Source organism: Myotis yumanensis, unplaced genomic scaffold (genome assembly GCF_028538775.1).
Source record: "Myotis yumanensis isolate MYYU_CA2020_CCGP unplaced genomic scaffold, mMyoYum1.0.hap1 SCAF_5, whole genome shotgun sequence".
Classification (NCBI taxonomy): domain Eukaryota; kingdom Metazoa; phylum Chordata; class Mammalia; order Chiroptera; family Vespertilionidae; genus Myotis; species Myotis yumanensis.
Window position 1 is genome coordinate 54,929,363 of NW_027223756.1, and position 20,933 is coordinate 54,950,295.

At 41.2% G+C, this 20,933-nt stretch overlaps 1 protein-coding gene across 4 annotated transcripts in view; it reads right to left on the minus strand.

Moving 5' to 3' along the window:
* Positions 1 to 1,782: 1,782 nt before the first annotated feature.
* LRBA (LPS responsive beige-like anchor protein) overlaps positions 1,783 to 20,933 on the minus strand; it is a 554,804-nt gene continuing 535,653 nt past the window's right edge. For all 4 annotated transcript variants that reach the window (XM_070415300.1, XM_070415301.1, XM_070415299.1 and 1 more), the window contains 4 exons: positions 9,443 to 9,544; positions 7,726 to 7,922; positions 4,265 to 4,416; positions 1,783 to 2,917 (listed from right to left, as the gene is read on the minus strand). In XM_070415300.1, the coding sequence (XP_070271401.1) occupies positions 2,827 to 2,917; positions 4,265 to 4,416; positions 7,726 to 7,922; positions 9,443 to 9,544 (542 nt within the window). In that variant the 3' untranslated portion in view covers positions 1,783 to 2,826. The remainder of the gene's footprint in view (positions 2,918 to 4,264; positions 4,417 to 7,725; positions 7,923 to 9,442; positions 9,545 to 20,933) is intronic.

The following is a 20,933-nucleotide window of genomic DNA, read 5'->3' on the forward strand; positions in this document are numbered from 1 at the left end:
AGACCCTGCTTCTGGCTGCAGAGGGACCTTCCCCTGGGCCTCTGCGTTCCCTGGCAGGACTGGAGACTGGGGCAGGGCTGACGCAGAGGAGGACCAAACCAGGTAGGTCCGCAATTGTGTGGCCAGGAGCTCTTGAAATCACAGCCAGTAAGAAGGTATTGAAGACACCTAGTGAAATGCTCTCCCCTCAGATCCTATTTTGGTAGGTCAGTTATATCATCTGCTGTTTGAACGCAACTGTATTTGCTGAAAAGGGTGCTGAGTGGATGTGTGGTCTGGCTGCATGCCGGATTCCCTGGCCACCTCGTGAACTTGACCCCCGCGATCTCTGCCATCTCCCCAGCCCTCCGACAGGGAGGTGGGAGAACCCTGGGCACCAAGTATGTGCGCTCTGCTCTTGGGGCTGAATGGAAAAGGGCAGCTCTGGGTTGTAAGTTCTGACCGCATGACCTACACTGAGCTTCTTATGGTTCCCACGCGGATACTTTGGATCTTGCCCCGCATGCTAAGGAATACAGCTGACGTGTGACGTTATTTCAGGGTCACAGTGGCTCCTCTCTGTGGAGTTAACGTGTGAGAACCTTTGTTCCTGGAGGGCTGCTGTGCTGTGGTCTGAGCTGCTCATTCAAGAGCGGTCTGTCCCATTTGTATCGTGCGCTCGCCCGATTCTCATCTCCGGTCTCCCAGCCCTCGCGCGTCCCCCCGAGACCTCGTGGTATTCCTTACATCACAGGGCCTCGGGGACTTGGTTGGTGACATTTCAGAAAGAGTCAACATGGTCAGGGAGGGAAATCCTAATTTCTTGAGGCAACCCGCTTTGAAACCAGCCGTGAATCTGTGTCACTGACGCGCCGAACTTCCAACTGCGTCCACGTAGTGAGCCTGCCCCACTTCCCGCCTGTTCCGTAGTTCGTCCAGTTTAATCACAAACTACGCCAACATTGATTCCCCCCTTAACTAGTTTATATTTATTTAAAATAATGTTTTTTAAAGGGAATTAAATTGGATAAATGAATGTTGAGTAAACAGTACTACACCGATTCTATCATTCAGAAGCCCTTGTCTGACACCAACTACACTTAACTGTAAATTCAGTTACTTCTCATAGTTCTAATTTTTAAAAGCCATCTGAAGGCAGTAGAGGCACCAGTTTTCTTCTGAGGCTTCAAGAGGAAGTTGCTTTATTGTTAACTTTGCTTTAGGGCTGTCTTACGGGAGAGCTGAAGTATCGTATGCCCGGCACGTGACTTAGGTATTCCTAATTTTCTTCCACCATTTTCCCTGAAGTTTCCAAAGTCTGAGATCTCAGATTAGTCCCAAGGAGGATGCTGGCTAATTTACAGTAATGTGGGCATTTCAGCGATTCTAAGGTGTACTTTCCCTTCCCCTTCACATTTTACCAGCTACTGTTTCCTTTAGCGGCTTAAGAAGCAACGTGGATTTTAAATGAAACAAGACACAAAGCTCCCTCTTTGGTCCACGGTGAGTGGAGATTAGTGTTCTCATTTGGGAGCTGTCTGGCCACAGAAGGTTTTATTCAAAAGAGTCTCTCTCTTATCGGTTGTTGTTCAGAATCTGTGACTGAAACAGACATTTTTTGGGATAAATAATTGTTTTATCAATGTCTTAAAATTAGGAGTGAAAAGATATTTCCAACAACTTAGTAAACAGTGGCATTTAATTTCCCTGTCAAATTGAGCTGTTCCAAGTCCTGGCTTGCAGAGAAGAGCAGAGCGTGCAGAGAAGGTAAGTTGCAAAAGAAACAGAGATGGGATGTCAAAGTTCACAACATACAAAGAGTTTATTTATGCAATACAGACCTTTTCTCAAATATTTTTCACAGAATTCCACACAGCAATCTACTAGAAAAGTAGAATTATACAACACCAAAATAACATTGTTTCTTAGTATAAATTGCTGATCAAAAGGAAGATGAAGATAGTTCAATAACAAAGAGAAGGTAAAACGGGTGTTACTCAATCCAGCACCTGGCAGCCTCTGTCCTCAGACCCGGTGGGGGTGGGGGAGCCCGTGGGGCTTGGCCTCAGTGCTGGGCACAGTCACACCTCAGGGGGGGCCTTTGGTACTTGCAACTTAAAGAAAAAGTTGTGAGCCCAAGAACATTCCCATCATTTCATTTTGGTGTGCCATGAAAACGGCAAGTCAGGAAAACATTGCAAATAGTTCACCCTTGCTATAACATTAGCTCCTTTCATGTTAACCACACAATAAAATAGCTTCCCCCAAACCATAATTTTCTAGGTCTATAACATGCTTGGAGAAGAATATTGATAGAAATAACTCATTGAGATGTTTTAAATTACATGTAGCATAATTTAAACATTACTATTTAAATCCCAGAAAGTTCAGCTCATAAGAAGCACAATTGTTTGGAAAAATGACCAAAAGTACAGCATAAAATTCCCCTATCCCAATATTATAACCCATTTCCTTATTGTTAAAATCATAGATTTCTCAAGATCACAGATAAATGGGAAATGTTTTTTCATAATATAGCTAGAATAAGTGGGTTTACTCACTCCAATGTGTATTTTCCATAATTGGTGAAAATAGACTTCTCATTATGACTAAAAATATAGATTTATTTTAAACTACAGAACCCAGCAGCCAGTTTTCTGCTTTGCTATATACCTCCCCCCCAAAAGTCAAGCAAAGTCTACAAAAATAGCAATTAACTTTAAAAAATATTTTGCTTCTTTGAGCAAATTTAGATTACATTCAGATGTGTTCGCTATTCCTAAGGGAAGGAGGCCCCAGGGCACGTCCTCTCCTGGGCTAGGAGCAAGGCTGGCGTGTGCTGTCCCATCAGTAGCGGGTCTGGTACTCATGATGCCACCGGTTAAAGTCATTGTAGAAGAGAACGATGCTTCCTGAGGCCATGCCAGCAATGATGCACCTGGGAGAAGCAGAGAGGAGGAGGGGTTCACACACACATTCCTTTCCAAGGTCTCTGCTACGAAAGAAAGAGCTGCCCTCCCCAAATCTACAAGGTAAATGTCAGAGCTACAGTGTGTGCCAACAAAGGTATGTGTCTTAATGACTAAAATGCAGCCCTGAGTAAGCTCTGAGTGCCGCCTGCCATTCTACGAGGAGCCACGGCTTCCCTTTTACAGAAAACACAGCTAGTCCGGGCAGGATGCGCCACAGACACCTGAGCAGGCCTGGCGTCCACATTGGGTATCGCAGTCGAAGGAAAGAATCCCAGTCCCACAGTCATTGCTGGTGGAGGGGTGCACACAGGCAGGGACAGCGATGCTGCTGACAGGTAGAGAATCAATGAAGGAGCCGTGTGGCCGGATGTGGGCTCTGCTCCGAAGGAGAGTCATGTCCATCATGCTCTGAGCAGGGCCCAGTCCTCAGAACACAGTGACTTCCTGAGGTGACTGCTGCAGGTGTGTGTGTGTGGGGCGGGGACACTGCTCTCCTGTCCCTGCGCAGGGGTGAGCTCCTCTGGACGGTCTGGTTGAGCCAGGACGCGGAGGTCCTATTCAGTATCCTCCCTACCACTTCACAGCAAAATCAGGAACTAACATGTCGCTACACAAGCTCAGCTAAACATGATCAAATATGTGCTGTCTATAAGGGACTCACTTTAGGCCCAGTGACAAACAGGCTGAGAGTGAAAGGATGGAAAAAGACACTCCCTGCAAACAGTAATGAAGAAACAAACTGGCTTCAAGTCAAAACCTGAGGAGAGACAAGGGCACTAGATCTCCACAGAAAGCTCAGTCCACACGGAGATGTGTGAGAGTCGAAAAGTTCACTAAACATAGTGGAGCGGTGGCAGTGGTACTAGTGTAACACTGTGAATGGACCTAAGGCCACTGATGTGTATGCCAAAAGGCGGCTTTCAGGGAAAATGTTGCCACACAAAAACAATTAGGAACTAAAATGAGTGACTATCTATTAAGAGGCAATAGGAAACCAGATAAAAATTATCACCCCCAAATTTACCACTTGGGAGCGTGTAGGAATTCTCATGAACAGAGACCCAGGCATTTTGCATTAAAGGTACTTTAAGAAACACAACAAGGCTTAACTGAGATGTAACCGGAGCCTGTGTTACTTATGTCTTGTCTACTCATGGAGCAGTCAGCCTTTGTCCACGGGGTTGTGCCATCAGAAAGGAAACCCCACTATTCATTGGCTCTCTTCATTGCTCAGGTGACCTCCACAGCCCAGCCCACTTAAATTCCCGCGGCTGCTTTTAAGCCACCATCAGCAGACCTGACTGCAGTGTTACCTCTGGTCGTAAGACAGGGCCATGGCCCGGATCCCAGCATCGCAGCCTGGGTAGGCAAAGAGCTGCTTGAGGTCAGACACCTGCCAGACCTTGACCACACCGTTGTCTCCTCCTGTGAGCAGGTACTGCCCGTCCCGGCTCAGCTGGATGGCCTGTGAGACAAAGCAACGTTCAGGTGAGATGTGGCTCTAGGGAGATTTCACCTCTGAGTTTGATGAATTCCTATGCAACAGCAGCTACTGCAGTGTAGGGAGAAGGGAGAGACCATGTGGGCTCCTGAGTTTTAGGAAATCGGGAGTCAGAAAACTTTTGCTATTTTTCAAAATCAAATGGACAGTTAGGCCCTGCGTGAGTTTTCTTGTGTTTCCTCTTTAAGGACGAGGCGGCAGACGCTTCCAGTGCTACGGATGCCTCTCAGAGCTGCGTGTTGTGGACTGGGACCAGCACTCTGCAGTGCGGAGGCCCGGGCACCTCTGCAGGATCCTGGGGACGGGCTAGGCATGCTTTGTACCAAGGCCGGGCAGAGAGAGCTCCTGACACGTGTCCCCAGTAAAATGCTGCTGCCTGCAGGGCCTTCACAGCAGGGGGAGGACAATGTGGTAGGAACCAGGACTCCCAGGTACTCACACCCCCAGGCTGAGCATTTTCTTCTTGCCCAGGGCAGATGCGGAATTTGTCCTTCCATCCTGTAAAATGGGGCAAAGGCAGACCAGTGCCTGTTGTTATATGACTGTCTACATTTTCTAATGGTTGAGAAAAATAAAAGAATATTTCATGACAGGTGGAAAATGATATGCATTCCACATTTCAGTGCCCATAAACAAGGGCTGTTGGAACTTAGCCACACCCGCTCGTTTATGGCTCCTCTCACAACAGAATACAGAGCCTGCAAAGCCCACCATATTTACTGTTTGTCCTTCCTACCCCTGGAGCTAATCCTATCTCCGCTGCCCTCCGAACCTTCGTTTCCTAGCTTAGTAAGATCCATCGCCTTTCTTAGGGAGGGGACACAGTTCTACAAGTTACTGCAACCATCTGTGATCCATCCGCCCGGACACCATGGGCCTGGGAATACTGTGCTAGCAAGCCCGAAAGGATACATCTAACTTCTGATAAATGTATTTATGCTCAGAGTTTCCGTATAGTTGCCTTAAGTCTTTAATCTACTCTTTGCCAATTTTTTAAAAACCATCGTAAGGATTGTCTCATAGCCATTCAATTCACTTAAATGCCAACTTTTAGTGGTCTCTTAAATATGGCTTACTCTCATGAACACAAAAATCTAAGATATAAAAACCCAAGTGTGGAAGGTAGTTACATATAAGAAGTATTCTCCAAATCTAAACCAAATGTGAACAGTAAGATTTCTCAAAGTAAGTAAAAGTCAATATCCTCTGCCTCCCCTCATTTCACGAGTGGCCGTCTCCGAGGGTCAGGACCTGCAAAGGAGCCTGGGACAGGTAATCATTTGCTACACTTATAGAATCCAGCTGATGAAAATCCATTAACCTTCTGGTTGTGGTTCACTTGAGTTTTATGCTTGAGGCTTTTTACTGGGTAAGCGCTATATAAAAACATAAATTAAAACCATTAATCTTTAACTCTGTTTTAGCAGAGAATCTCTAATCCTAGTTTTGTTTGGAATTACTTTAAACTTGGATTTCTAGGACCATCCATTCATCAGCATCCAGATCATTTGAGTAAGGGAGAAGATGCCTTTCCCGGGAAGGACTTGTCCATTTCTCCTGAGCGGCGCCCTACCTTCCATCCAGACCAACGCCCAGGGAGACCTCAAAGTTAACATGCCTCAGCACCAGGAGGGGTTGAGACTCGGGTTCAGTGGGCTCAGAGATGTTCATTCACCTCACCCTCTGAAATCCCGAGTGCTGCGCTGGGGGTGAGCACCCCAATCAGGCCTGTAAGTAAGAGGGTCTCCAGCACTGTGCCTGCTGTCTGGGTCCTCTCCCCGTTCTCTATACTCTCTCCTCTTTCTGCCTCACCTCACTCTTCCTCTCTCAGCTTTTTCTCCTCTATGCTCTCCTTTCCTTTCTCTTCTCATCTCTCTCCACTACACTCTCCTTTTGTTTCTCTTCATCTTTCCTCTTTTATCCACTCTCCTTCTCCCTGCCAGGCAAGCTTACTAATCACAGAGTGCCACCACTTACAATTAGTGTGATAAAGTACGAAAGTGCTGGTGGAAAAGCAATGGATTGTTTAAGCTTGAAACCCAGTGGGAAATATTAGAGGAGAAAAAGCAATGGCTATAGGATAGAGAGGAAAACTAGTGTAAACAAACAGTCTGCAGTAAGCCCCACCACCGCCTCCAGGCACTTCCAGAGCCTTCGGTCCTGAGGAGCCCCAGAAGCTGTTAGCCAGCCGGGGATTTCAAATGATTTTACAGATTTATTAGTGTAGCTGACACTATAATCGCAACTCAGAGTGACAGATGATCAGCATTATTATTCCAAAGAGGAAAGGCAGCCCTCTGATGGGTACTTGGTTTAAATGAAGTGCTATGGGGAGGAGGGGAAATGAAAGCAGAGTGAGAGTCCCCGCCTGCCTTTGTGGCAGAGGCGGATGCAGCGTGGACACGTGGAGAGAGACCCACGCTACTTACTGAATTAAGAAACCCATCCCAGAATAAAGGAGCAGCAAGTGCCCTTGAGTTCATCATGGAATCTATAGTTAGGGTTTTACTTTCGAGAAGGGGTGATCAGAAGGGGAGCATTTGTGTCATCTAACCTGCCCTGGTCAGGAGCAACAGTGGATAAATGTCCAGGCTCAGCTAAAACCACACTCAGCGGGCACAGGCTTCCCATCACACTCACCCTGAGCCTCACCGGGAGGCCGAGGTGAGACCAGGACCTGCAAACGCCTTCTCCACCTAGTCTTGAGGGAGGGAGCCCTGTCTTGAAGAAGTGAAACCCTGGAAGGCCCACTAGCATTACCGTTTCTTCACAGCAAAATGGGAAAATGTTTGCCTAATTCAAATCACAATGTGAAATCCAACTCTGTCACCTTGGCAAGACTGGGTCTTATCATCCACGAGAAGTCAAGTCTGGAGCTAGATGCTAATCCTAAATAGTCCTCACCCGCACCAGCCTATAACGAGGAGACAGGTCTAGGTGTCCTCTATTCCATTCTTTTAGATTTGATGCTCAGATACAAAAACACTGAGCCCGTGCCCTGGCAAGCCACCCAGAATGGCCCCAAGAGATCTAAGCCAGCCTTTCCAGCTGAGGGCTCCCACACCGAGCAATACGGTCAGCACGGCTGGGACATGCCGTGGTTGGCGGGGTACATGGCCTCTTCCGAGTGCTGCCTCATTGTGGGGTTGCGGGGTGCATGGAAAAGAGAATCTCAGCAACTCAACAGGGGTTTCTTTAAGGAACTCTCTCCCCTCCCCACGTGCCATCCTGAGGTAAGTATCTCAAATCCTGAAGAGTCTGAGTGGCACTCACCCGGATGTTGTCCTCTGTTTCCATGGTGGCCTGCAGCTTTCCGTTCACGCTGAATATACAGAAGAACCCATTCTCGTAAAATATGACGCAGTGGCCCTCTCTCGAAGCCTGGATGAGTTTTGGTTTCAGGCAGTTTTCAGGACCCTCCAAAGTCCTTAACAAGTCTCCATTCATGGAATGTATGAGACACGGTCCTTCTGAGAAAGGGGGAAACAAAACGCAAGATTCATTTTAAGGTGGGAACAGCCCACTGCGAATGAATCGTGAGCACAGGTCAAAGGGCATCCCAGAACTGCAGTGCCATTACAGAAAGCCTTCAGAATGACACATCTTCTCAGTGCCACTGTGCAGAATTCCCTGTGCATGCCGGCAGTCTCACCTTGCCCTTGGGAGAGGAGAGAGCTGAGTCACATACGTGCAAGTTACTCTATGAAATCATTAGGCCAGCAAAGACCTTCCTGTTAAAGGAGCCCTGAAGGCACAGAGTGTGAGAACTGGTCAGGTTGGCAGGTCTCACTCCGCGTCCTATTCTATGAAGAGAAAGCGGCAAGCACTGCTCTTGAGAAGGTCCTCACAAAGAAAACACATGAATTCTCTGTTTTAAATGACAGTATGCTAATAAGTAAATGTGTGTTTTTCCTACTTTTTCATGTCCATATATAAGTACGTGTTTGTATGCAGATGTGTGTATAAAGAATTTTTAATGTTTTGAGAACATTCTTAAAAATGTCATAGACCAATCATAAAATCCCTGTTGATTATTAAACTCACTTTGCTGGTTTTGGCTTGTACAGTCACATGCATGGTCCCACACCTCAGTGCAAAGCTAGGACAGCCTGCAGTATGACAGGTTTATTTACATAGCTAATGGGAATCACATCTAGTCCAAAACCTCATGCTAGCTAAGGATATGTGACACTGTTGGGCATTAGAAGGTAAAAATTCCAGTCGGTATAGAATTTTTGCTATCATCATTAGTGTTTCAATGTTTGGACCAGCTAAAAACATTTAAAAACACAATCCATTGACTATTTAATAAGTCTTGTTACTTAGACTAAGTATTATAGTTCAAAACATAGATAAAGTGACTCAAATACTCCAAGCTTCCCCATGAGATGAGCGTTTTTGTGTGTTCCGAGCGTGTGCTCTTGGAATGCCTGCTTGGTATCTTTGGTCTAAATATATGCTGATGTTGCTAGGACAAACCTCCAGGCAGACCAGCTAAGTACCTTTCCACTCCATTCCTGGTGCCATCCTGGTTCCTGACTAGACCTGGGATTTGGAAGTTAAAACAGATGGGTCAGGCGCTTCCATTCAGGTGTGAGATGGAGGCAGCCCAGCCAGAGTTCCGAAGAGTAAACAAACATACAAAGATGTCCCTTGTTCCAGCCCCACTGCTTAGAGCAAGGCTGTGAAACAGAACTTCCTGCCGTGAAACAGAACCATGTGTGCTGTCCAATATGGTAGCTACTAGTGAACATTGCGCACCTGCAATGTGGCTGGAGCTAGATGCTAAATAGTCCTCATCCCTACCACCCCACCAGCCTATAACCTGGAGACGGTCTAGGCGTCCTCTATTGCATTATTTTAGATTTGATGCTCAGATACAAAAACACTGAAATGTGGCTGGAGCTAGATGCTAATCCTAAATAGTCCTCATTCCTACCCCCGAATGAAAGCAAACAGCACACGTTTTATGACAGTGCCACCAACTTACCTGTAGAGCCACTCAGGACCAGGCCGAGCTCAGCGCAGATGGCAGCACAGGTGATAGGGTAGTCATGGCCAGTCAAAATGGCCCGTGGGGTGGTGGTCCCACCTTCAGGAAAAGAGAGATAAAAAGGGCAAATCAATTCAAGTTCATGCAGGGGATTATCTCTCTCTCCTCAGATGAAATGATCAGCAACTTATTCCTAATTCCCATAATGGCTAAATCTTTATAGTTTTGGAATTTGTCCAAAAACCCTATTTTAGAACCAGATCCAAACTATATGTTATATTGTGAGGACCACACGTTAAATGTGTAATCCTTATGTGATTATCAGGCAGCAATGGTTGAAACCTCAGGGTAAAGTAAGTCAGAAATCTGCATTATAAAATGCCTCAGGTATTCTCCCAATCTAAATATAAGCCCCCTGATCAGATGATTTATGGATGGATGACTATAAAAGTAGGGATTTAGGCTTGATTCACATTTCAAAGAGAAGCAGCTGCCTTTTCTCCTTCCTCCTCCTCCTCCTCCTCCTCTGTGGGCCACCGAGACCCCGCCACAAGGAAGACAGTTCTGAGTAGGATTCCTGGTGTCTCAAGGCAGCCCCTCTTAAATATCTACCATCTTTACTAAGCATATGTATGTTCCTCATATATAAATCTTGGAGTATATTTCTCTATGATTCAGTCAAAAAAGACAAAAAAAGCTCCTACATGTAATTCTACTGGTAGTGCTTGAAAATCAGGGAGGCGGTGAAGAGGACAGAGGAGGGGTACCCAAGTAACGGGAGCTGCTGCAGAGCATCCTCACAGGTAGGAGGAGCCATCCTGTACCTCGGTCACAAGCGAAAGAGAAAACTGGCTGATAAGGTACCCACACCATGACTGGCCCCAGCACAGAAAAGGAAAACAAAGATGGGCTTCGTTTGTGGCTTGATTCATGCTGAGCCACAAGGATAAACTGAATTCCATAGCCCAAAGATACTATTTTAAGACTAAACGAGCCCTTTATTTCTATAGTCACTAAGAACCAAGACACAAAAGCCTTTACAAGTGGGACTCTCGGGAGCAGGGTGTCAGCATTCTTAGATTTCCTTGACCTGGCTGGTTTCACAGTATTATTGATAAATAATACTGTATAATCGAAATGGGACAAATGCGCTTAGAAAGTAGGTCACTGCCACCAGCTGTGGAACTCTGCAGAGAAGAGTAACTTGTCATCCTAACCCAGACATGTGGCTGTCCTTGGTACAGTCACACTGAGGAGAGACCTGGTGGGTCAGGGAAAATCCAGCGGGATCCTAATGTCCTTGAAAAGGCAAACACATTTAACTCCAAAGCAGTGGTTTTTACAATGGGTCCATGGGTTCTCTGAAATTTCATGCAAAATGTATGTACATGCCTATGTTTTTTCTGGAAGGATGGGGGAGAGGGGAGATAGGTTTCACTGAATGCATGGGTATCCATGACAAGAAGCAGATGAAGAGTGTCTACTATGAAGACACTTCCCCCGGAGCCTGCAGTTTCTTCACATCTTGTCATTACACATAATCACTACAGCATGTCACTGGAGGACACAATGACAGCTGTGTCCACAGTGTCCTTCGTGGCTTTTGGTGACTATGGGTCCCTGTGAGTGAGACTGCAGCATAGCAAACTGCACCACACTGGCCTGCTGCGTGTGGCCTGACCTGGAGCTGGCTGACCTGCTTAATGATAAAGGGAGACCTCAAAAAACCTATGAAAAAGCAAAGGAGAATAAGAAGGTTGATTTGATTCCAAGTTTCAAAACTCCTCTGGGGAGGGAACCCTACCTTAATTACAAAGTTTACTTGACATTTTTCTGAACAAGAAAGAATCTGTCACAAAGACAACTTTTTTTTTCCCCTGAAAAAAGTAGACAAATTTGGGGAAATTTTTAAGAAAAGAAACACATAATTTAAGCCAATCTGAATTGCTTAATTTTCTGTTAGAGATAAGTCTTGCTACAGAAATGAGAAATAGGTGTTATGTATTTTTAAAGTTACCAATACTTTCACCCTCATTCATGCTTCCTCCCTTTCCAAGATGCTCTACATTCCACAAAAATACCTACAATGTTATTTTTGAAACTAATGTCTAATTATATCAGCAACTTATTTAAAATCAAGAATTAAAATCATTAAGATCTAAGGCATACATTTTCAGTGATTACTCTTCTGTTTTCATAAGTCAATCATTTTAAGGGGGGGGGGGGGGGCTGAGATTTGTGTTTTAATTTGAATTGTCTTGGAATTCCTTAGTGGTAAATGAAGGTTTGAAGGAAAACGCATGGCAACTGAAAACAACCTAAGTGTCAACCAAAGTAAACACAGGGCAGATGGGTAATGGCAGACCCAGAGAACACTATCACCTAAGCATGTCAAGGCTAACTTTTCTTTTCCTAGAGCTAAGAATACTTCCTCAGGAACATGGGGAGGAAGTGAGAATATTGCTGACAACTATTTCTTTCATGCAAAACAGTTCGAATATTGAGAATTTTCTATGACTATAAAGCCTACCAATTAACCCCATAAAGTGAGTTAAGGTATAAGCATTATTTTCTGTAAACTCATAATTAAAATTTTAATAAATATGCTCTACTTGCAAAATACTAGTTTCCAATAATCCACGCTATACCAATCATGTTTGCCTCTACACACATACGATGAAATTTCAAAACAGAATAAAGTTTTTTTCTTTTCCTAGGCCCAATCTCTAAATAAAGAACTGTTCAATGCTACGATGTTGGCTTCAAAGTTTGGCAAAATGTTCTCTAACCCAGGAAGCAGGTCAGACAGTTCAGGAAATACAGGGGGGAAAAAAAGGGAAGGAAAAGAAAAACAACAAATTAAAAGCATAAGGGCAGACTTATAATCATTGGGTTCTTCTCAGGTAACTGGTTTCACAAACACTCACTGAATTTCCAGTAAAAAGATTGTGCTACTTAACTTCCCTCCCTTTAGGAAACACACATTAATGGCCTTTAAAAATCCACATATGACAACATAAGAAGAAACAGCATTTTCCCTAAGAAAAGCTGTTTTCAGTCTTGCTTAAAAACGGACTTTGTATTCCCTTATTATCTGCTGTGTAAATTGAGTGTTCTTTTTATTTTCTCATCAAAAACTCTGTTCAAAATAAATACTTGTGGATTTTTATAAATGCAAAGAAGCCAAATGTTCTAAATATTAATATTTCACTATAGTGAATAGAATTCTATAATATGGGATTTAAACCCAACAGGTTCAAACTGTTTAAGTTTGCCAGGTATTTCGGGAACTTCTTATACTGAAGCTACTAAGGGTAGAGGGCATACTCAGAGGCAGAACACAGACCTACTGGTATATGTGGCTCAGAATTGATTCCTCTGTAGTTACACGGCCCAAGCAATCACCTCCCACAGAAAAGAAAGGCAAAACCCTACATATCTGTGTATATTTCTGCTTGCAAAGCCCAGAAACAAAATCTAGAAACCATATAACTCATGCTCACTGCAGCACCCACCTAGACTGCCCCTCCCGACTACTTGTCAGCCCACAGACTTACTACCGAGGGGGAAATCAGCTCCAGGAAGACAATACTGGCCACATATTACTTTTTCAAAGACCCCCAAAGCTATCACCATCTCTCACTGACGTCTCCAAACCAAATAAAGAACAAGAGGGGAAAAGTCTTCTGGAAAATATCAGGCGAATTCTTTGATAAAAGTTTGCAGTAGTTAATGGATACCAAAAGTCCCACTGTTGCTGGCTGAGATAGCAGGATCCACAGAAAGCTAGATCACAAAGCGGAGCAGATCCCCTTAAGAACCTTTTAAAGTCTTAGTGCTTGAAAAATCGTCACGGCTTTCAATAAAGCCAAGAGAAAAATTTATCTTGATGCTAGTTTAAGGGGCTACATGTCAAACTCATCTCAAAGAAAAATAAAAAGAGAAAGAGGATAGACTTTTGGACTGCCTTGAAAAGCTTGAGCAATTACTTCAAAGGAAAGGGGGTCTTTGTCCGGAGAGCAGGTTTATGACCACTGGTGCAAATCCACCAAAGGCTGAAAGGGATGCTCGGCGCATCTTTATGGACGGCCTTAAAGGAAGATGAACAAGTCAAAGGAGATTAAAGACAGGCCAAATCCTGCCACTGATACCAGGACGCACCGGTTTTTACAGATGTGCTTTGCTCCGCGCACAACACTAAGGATCAGCAGTAACTTATATATTGTTGTAACAACCCACTGCATTGACAAGATCTCCATATGATCAGTTAACATTGATATTGGATCTGTGCTTTAAAATACCAGGTGAAATGTTTACACCATTAGGTAGAATAACAAATGTTTTTATTAAATGTGTTTCTTTGGTGCCCTCATAATACTGTGTATTTCTCCATCAAATGGACTCTGAACTACTTACAGTTATACCTGAGAGAAGAAGAGACAGTAATTTATTTAGTATCCTGCTCATAAATATCCGATGGGAAAATTATTTCTAAGGCTCTGTTTCCATTAAGGCAAAAGGGACTAATAATCCAGGTAAAAATAGACCTGACACAGATTTCTGGCAAATTTTGAATTACATTTTTAAAAATGAATGAAGTTTTTGGTATTTCTGGCATCATCTCAGTCTTATGAAAATTACATTACCTTACAGTGCATTGCAAAGTTCTCATTAGCAGTTTAAATATTTTATACCACCAATTATAAAATGAAGCACGGTTTAACATTTCCTTATTCTTATTTTTGTAGAAATAAAATTAGTTCTTCCAATTAATGCTTAGTTTAGAGATTCCTGTGCCAGAAGCTAACACATCTCCTTTGTTAATTCATTCATTCCTTCACTCATCCATTCACTTAGTAACATTTATTGGGTATATATTTTGTGCAATGTACTATGGAAACAAGGAGGGGAATAAAATGTGGCCTGCATTTGTAAGTAACTTGATTTCAAATGGTCACTGATCAGGTTTTGTCGACCTTCCGGTAAACCTGCAAATTATATATATCTCTGTAATTGGAAATGTCCAAAAGCTGCACTGACTATTACGGAAGTCCAAACTATTACAGCTGAATTTTTATACAAAATTAACATCAATAAAGTCTTCAAAAAAACCCCCCACACAACTGATATAATTTCCCACAGTAAAACCTAATAGCATCTGATCTCTTAGAGAGGTAAAAACAAAACATGAAACCTGGCTTTGTTAAAAAAAATCATTTCAATAGAATATTCATGTTGAAAGAAAATACGGTTACCAGAGGGAAAGGAGTGGAGTGGGGCAGAAAGGGTAAAGGGGACCAACTATATGGTCATGGAAGATGATTTAACTTTGGGAGGTGGGCACACAAAGCAATATACAAATGATATACCAAAGAAATGTACACTTGAAACCGATATGAACCTATTAACCAATGTCATCCCCAATAAATTTAATTAAAAATAAAATAAATAAAAGAAAATGTTTAAGAATCTAAATAAAGTTATCAAGTATATGTATGTTTTTTTAAATCTAAGTATTATATATTACTATATGCCAGTCATTTCCTAAAGATGGATACTTCTGTTTTATAGATGCCTTTTGCTCCCTTTTAATTATATTTTGATTACTTGAGAGGACTCATTGAGAATAAATACCATGTAAAAACTGAATACTAAGCTTTCGCATGTGACTCATCATAATAGTAAATCAAGAAAAAAAAAGACTTTTCTGAAGTGGAAATGAGGTTAGCTATTAAATGTTTCTTAAACCTGTCCCATTAACTTCCTAATTTTTCTTTTCTGTTTCAAATTTTGAGAAGTTTATTGGGGTGATATTGGTTAATAAAATAGGTTTCAAGTATACAGGTCTATAATACATCATTTGTATTGTGTGTTTACCACCCAAAGTCAAGTCTCCTTCCGTCACCATTTATCCCCCCTATACCTTCTCTTCTACCTCCCCCCAACCCCCTTAATCCTCTGGTAATCACCATACTGTTGCCTCTGTCTATGAGGGTTTTTTTTTCTTTTCTTAATCCCTTCAGCTTTTGCGTCTAGCCCTCAAAACTACTCCCCTCTAATAGTTGTCAGTCTGTTCTCTGTACTTCCTAATTTTTCAATGGGCATTATAATACTATACTGTAATTATGAAAAGAGAAACTATTTGAAATTTGTTCTATTCATTCTATCTCCACCAAGTCTTCCCCTTCCTCTTGGTTTATAATCTTTCTCTTCCTCTATGATATATAATTATATATTACATATGTAATATATAGTTTATATGCATATATATAGTTTATGACAATGGAATCATCCTCTAAGACTACATTAGAAAATGGGTTTGTGTAGATATGTATCTATAATTGTACAGGTAAAGTTATAACTCTTAATGTGTAATATTAAAAAAACAACAAAATCCTATCATAACAAATACTAACATAAGAACACAGTATAACAAAATTATCTCTGTATTGTCCTTTGCAGATACTGAGAGAGCTTTAGTGAAAGGGTTGCACCAAACTGTCTACAGCTGACAGTCTTCTTAAGTGGTTAAGAATGGTGCCAATGGCCTCCAGACCTGAGTTTGAATTCAGCCTCCAGCAATGCTAGCTCTGTGACCCTTGTTGGGCAAGTTTTCATAGTTAGAGTAAGATGCAGGAGCTTCAAGGTCAGGGGGAAACGTAAAGGCATATTTATAATCCCTCTGTGCCTCAGCTATAAAGCAAGGGAAACAGTAGTCACCACACAGGACCACTCTGAGGATTAATGAGCTGGTGTGTAAAGTGCTGAGAATGCGCCTGGCATGTAGTGAGCACCCAGGAAGCAGGAGCAATAGAATGATGCATATTTTCACCCAGCTTCTGTAGCTGTGTATGGGTTTCTATTAACATAAACACTATACAATTCTGCCTCCAATAAAGAATGCAGATAGAACAGTTACTGATATGCAATCTTATTCATATTTGTTGATATACAAAATTAAGCTTTTTATGAATAGTAATTAAAAGTAAAAACTATTTTTTTAATCTATCTATCCTAAATACCCAAGTCACATAAAATTCTTTGTAATATGTCCTCCTTAACATTTTATTTTTAATCCTCACTTGAGGATATGTTTATTGATTTTAGAGAGTAAGGAAGGAGCGGGGGAAGAGGGAGAGAAACATCATTGTGAGAGAGAAACACTGATAGGTTGCCTCCCATATGTACGTGCCCCAACCAGGGATCAAACTCACAACCTACGTATGTGCCCCTAACTGGTATCGAACCCACAACCTTTTGGTGCACGGCACAATGCTCCAACCACCTGAGCTATCCAGCCAGGGCTCCTCCTTAACATTTTAAAGGTTCCTTTGTTAAAGATACATAAGTAAGGCACTAGTGAGAATTATAGAGGGTTTTCACATCTTTAGCTATTAGAAACATTCTGGACTTGACCCCAAAAGCAGACAACAAAAGCAAAAAATGAATAGTGAGGCCTAAATCAAATGGAAAAGCTTCTGTTCAGCAAAGGAAACAACCAACAAAAATGAAAAAGCTACCTATGAAATGGGAGAAAATATTTGCAAATCACATATCCGATAAGGGGGCTAATATCCAAGATATCTAAAGACCTCATACAATTCAGCAAAAAAAAAAAAAAAAAAAAAAAACCCACACAAAAAAACCAAACCCATCACACACACAACCACCCCCCCAATCTGTTTAAAAAATGAGCAGAGTTTCTGAACAGACATTGTTCCAAAGAAGACCTACAGATGGCCAACAGGTACATAAAAGGTGTTCCACATAATTAATCATCAGAAAAACGCAAATCAAAACCACAATGAGATATAACTTTACACTTATTAGAATGGCTATTATCCAAAAGACAAGAAATAACAAGTGCTGGCAAGGATGTGGAGAAAAAGAAACCTTTGTGCACTGTTAGTGGGAATGTAAGCTGTGCAGTTGCTGTGGAAAACAGTATGGAGGTTCCTCAGAAAATTAAAAGTAGATTTACCATATGATCCAGCAATTCCACTTCTGCGTATTTATCCAACGGAAACAAAAACACTAACTTGAAAAGATATCCGCACCCCCATGTTTAGTCAGCATTACTTACAATAGTCAAGACATGAAAACAACCTAAGTGCCCAGCGATGGATGAATGTATAAAGAAAATGTGGTTTATGTACACAATGGAATATTGTGCAGCAACAGTAAAAAAGGAAAAGCTGCCATTTGAGACAACCTGGATAGACCTGGGCATTATGCGAAGGAAGTCAGACAGAAAAAGACAAATACCATAGAATCAAACTTATTGTGAAATCTTAAAAAAAAAAAAAAAAGAAGAAGAAAAAAGCTCCTACATGCGGAGTACAGACTGGTGGTTGCTAAAGATGGGGGTAGGGAAAACCGGCAAAGGCAGGCAAAAGGTAGAAACCTGCACTTGCACAGTAAGTAGGTCCTGGGGATGTAATGGGCAGCGTGGTGGCTATAATGAACAACACTGTACTGCGTATTTGAAATTTGCTGAAAGTAGATCTTAAAAGTTCTCATGAAAAGGAAAAATCTGTAACTGTGTGGTGATGGATGTTAACTAGACATACTGTGGTGATCAATTTGCAATATATACATGTATCGAATCAGGATGTTGCACAACTGAAACTAATATTATACGTCAATTACATCTCAATTAATAAAAAAAGAAAACATCCTGACCCCATTCACCCCAAGGAAATAAAGCAATCTCTAAGGTGTAGAAAGTTACAAACTACAAGACTGTAAGCGAAAAAGATCAACAGTCATGAAGCCCTAAGCCATAAGGGGGAAAATGGCTTCTGAGGATTTTTTCTATCTAAAAACACTTCAAATCCAAAATCAAAAGTCGGATTGAACCTATTTGAAGGCAACAAAAAAAACTTTAAAAGATAGGGCAATTGCTGTTTTATAAAAGAAATCAACAGAGGCATTTAAGTACTTACTTTCCTATAAAAATAGGTCTCTTTTCATAAATCCTCAGGAATAACTAAAGTGTAATATGAGGTACATATGGCCAAAGCTGCCATATAATTTCTCTAATGAGGCCAACTTTGGGGAAGGTGATAAAGTCAGTCTAATATGTTTTTCCAGGAGGTATTAATTAAATCTATCATTAGTAGTTCTACAATAATGTCTCTCTCACACACACGCATGTACTTTTACAATATTCTAAAAGAAGAAGAACCCCGCTTTTAGGCGAAAAGGAGGGAGGAAGTAGCTTACAATTTCAGAGTATATTCAGTCCCAATTAAATGAAAGAAGACATTCAAAATTTTCTTTGAGAGCCTATACAACAATACTTAGTTGACTAAAGGGAATCTGTACCTTCTTAAATTAATTCCAGCACTTGTTTGAAATTAAATTTCCTATCTGAGCATATAGTATTAGACAAACAGCTTTCTTTGGTGTGGCACTATGAGAGTCTACATATGAAGACACTCAGCTTCAATTTGAGGGCATAAATCATCAGTTCTTCTGTTCTCATATTTATATGGCTATAGTCTACGGGCTGAATGGTATAGTCATTTTTTCTCTGCAACTAAACAAGGTAAATAAATGTGATATATTGGCACATCACCCCGCCACTCTGCATATGGTGCACATTAAGGTTGTATTCATTTGCCATATGAATATAATTCCTTTTACCACATCTACTATTAGTTACAAGCAGTAAATACAGAGTTGTTTTGCTGGAACTTGAGGGCCTGCATTACATCATGGAGCACTAAACATCCTGGACCTTCTGGAGAATTTCATAGACGTAGTTTTAATGTCACCTGAACTCGAACACTGCCAACATATTGTTTCAAACCCTACTTGATGAATTCTTCAAGGAAGAAAAACAAGGGCAGTCTCAGAGTTTGTTCAAAGGTGCACACCAAAAATAGGGCTACAGGAAAGCTCCCGATGAGACATACAAAAACTCATGTTGTTGACAAAAGAATAGATCAAGAGTCACATCCAAGGTATAAAAAGGCTACTTGTTGCAAACATTGCTTTTCTATTCAGAATTTAGTGAACGTAAGGAACCTAAAGTTAAAATATCATCCAAAGAATTTTCTCCAACTACAGCTTACTAAAGACCTGGGGTCAATAAGAATTTAAATCTCATGATAAACTGTGATGCTTTATTTCACTGGGCATATATTTAGCTCACTTTCTCCTTAAACAAAATATTATCAAGTTCCAAATCCAGGTCAGCATGGGGCATAAGAAAGAAGAAAGTGAGTTATTTTACAAATTCTTATGGTTCAACACATATGCATACATCTTGACATTTGGGTCCCATAAATAATACATCACAGGCAATTAAAAACAAAGTACACCTGTCTTATCAAGTGCTGATTTTCAAATTTACTAACATTAAGTCCCCAAATGCATCCAGCAGATGGTGCTCTAGGACATCTACAGTTTGTGGTGAGTCTAACCTTACTTTGGCAAGACAAAGAATAAGGATTTATCAGTGGCTTCAATAAAACATATTAGGCTTTATGATAAAAAGAACATAATTCCTCAATATGTGCACAAAAATACATATGCATAAGACATGTGCACAGAGGCAACCAGTAAATATTTCACACCTGGATGATACTACTTTTGTTATGGACTTGATGAGTAGTCTAGGTATATCTGGTATTTATGCTCATATGGCAAGATCATTCTAAATTCATTAAAAAAAATTTAGAATGCCTTAAAGTTAGAATTCATTTTTAATTATAGCAAGAATGCCTCATTAGGGTGATACTAGTAAAATTAACAACAGTAGGATTTACGGTAATGACTTAAGTGATTGATGAGAGTATAACAAAATGAAGTTTTAGACAGAGAAAAAAAACAGGGCAGCTATGGCATACAGTACTTTAAAAAGCAGCTCTGTGGTCTGTTAGTGCTAGCCTTATGGTTAATAAAACCTTCTTTCTAATTAACGGTGCTGAAATATTCTTAAAGAACAGAATCCCGGTGTTATGAAAAAAAAAAACTTAGCTTTTTCTTTCTTTCAGTAGACGCCATGCCCATAAAGAAGAAAGCTGACATAGATTAGCATGTCTGATTGCAATGAGGAAAAAAAATGCCACCTTTCAATCAAATCAAAAACAGAACGTGAGAATGGAAAACTACTTTACCAAAATACTATACACACAAATCTACACAACAACCTCACAGTCAGGAACCATTTGCTTCTAAAACTAATCAACTGTGGCTTTAAAAAAATCGCTCAGATAGCTAAAAATACTTAAATACTTACTTTTAGTAAGCATTTAATTTGAATTTTATGGCCTATTAATACAATATAAAATGGTGGATAAATAACGATTTTGGAAATTTTCATCTTGCTTGTAAGATCATTTCAAAGTTTTAAAACACTTAATTGTCAACTGAATGTATTTTCAACTGGGCAGCATTTTCTCCATTTTGAAGGAAAAAGGATTATTTCAGGAAAAGCATTTTGGTGGACAAGATTTGGTTCAAAAAACACACAAAGTGC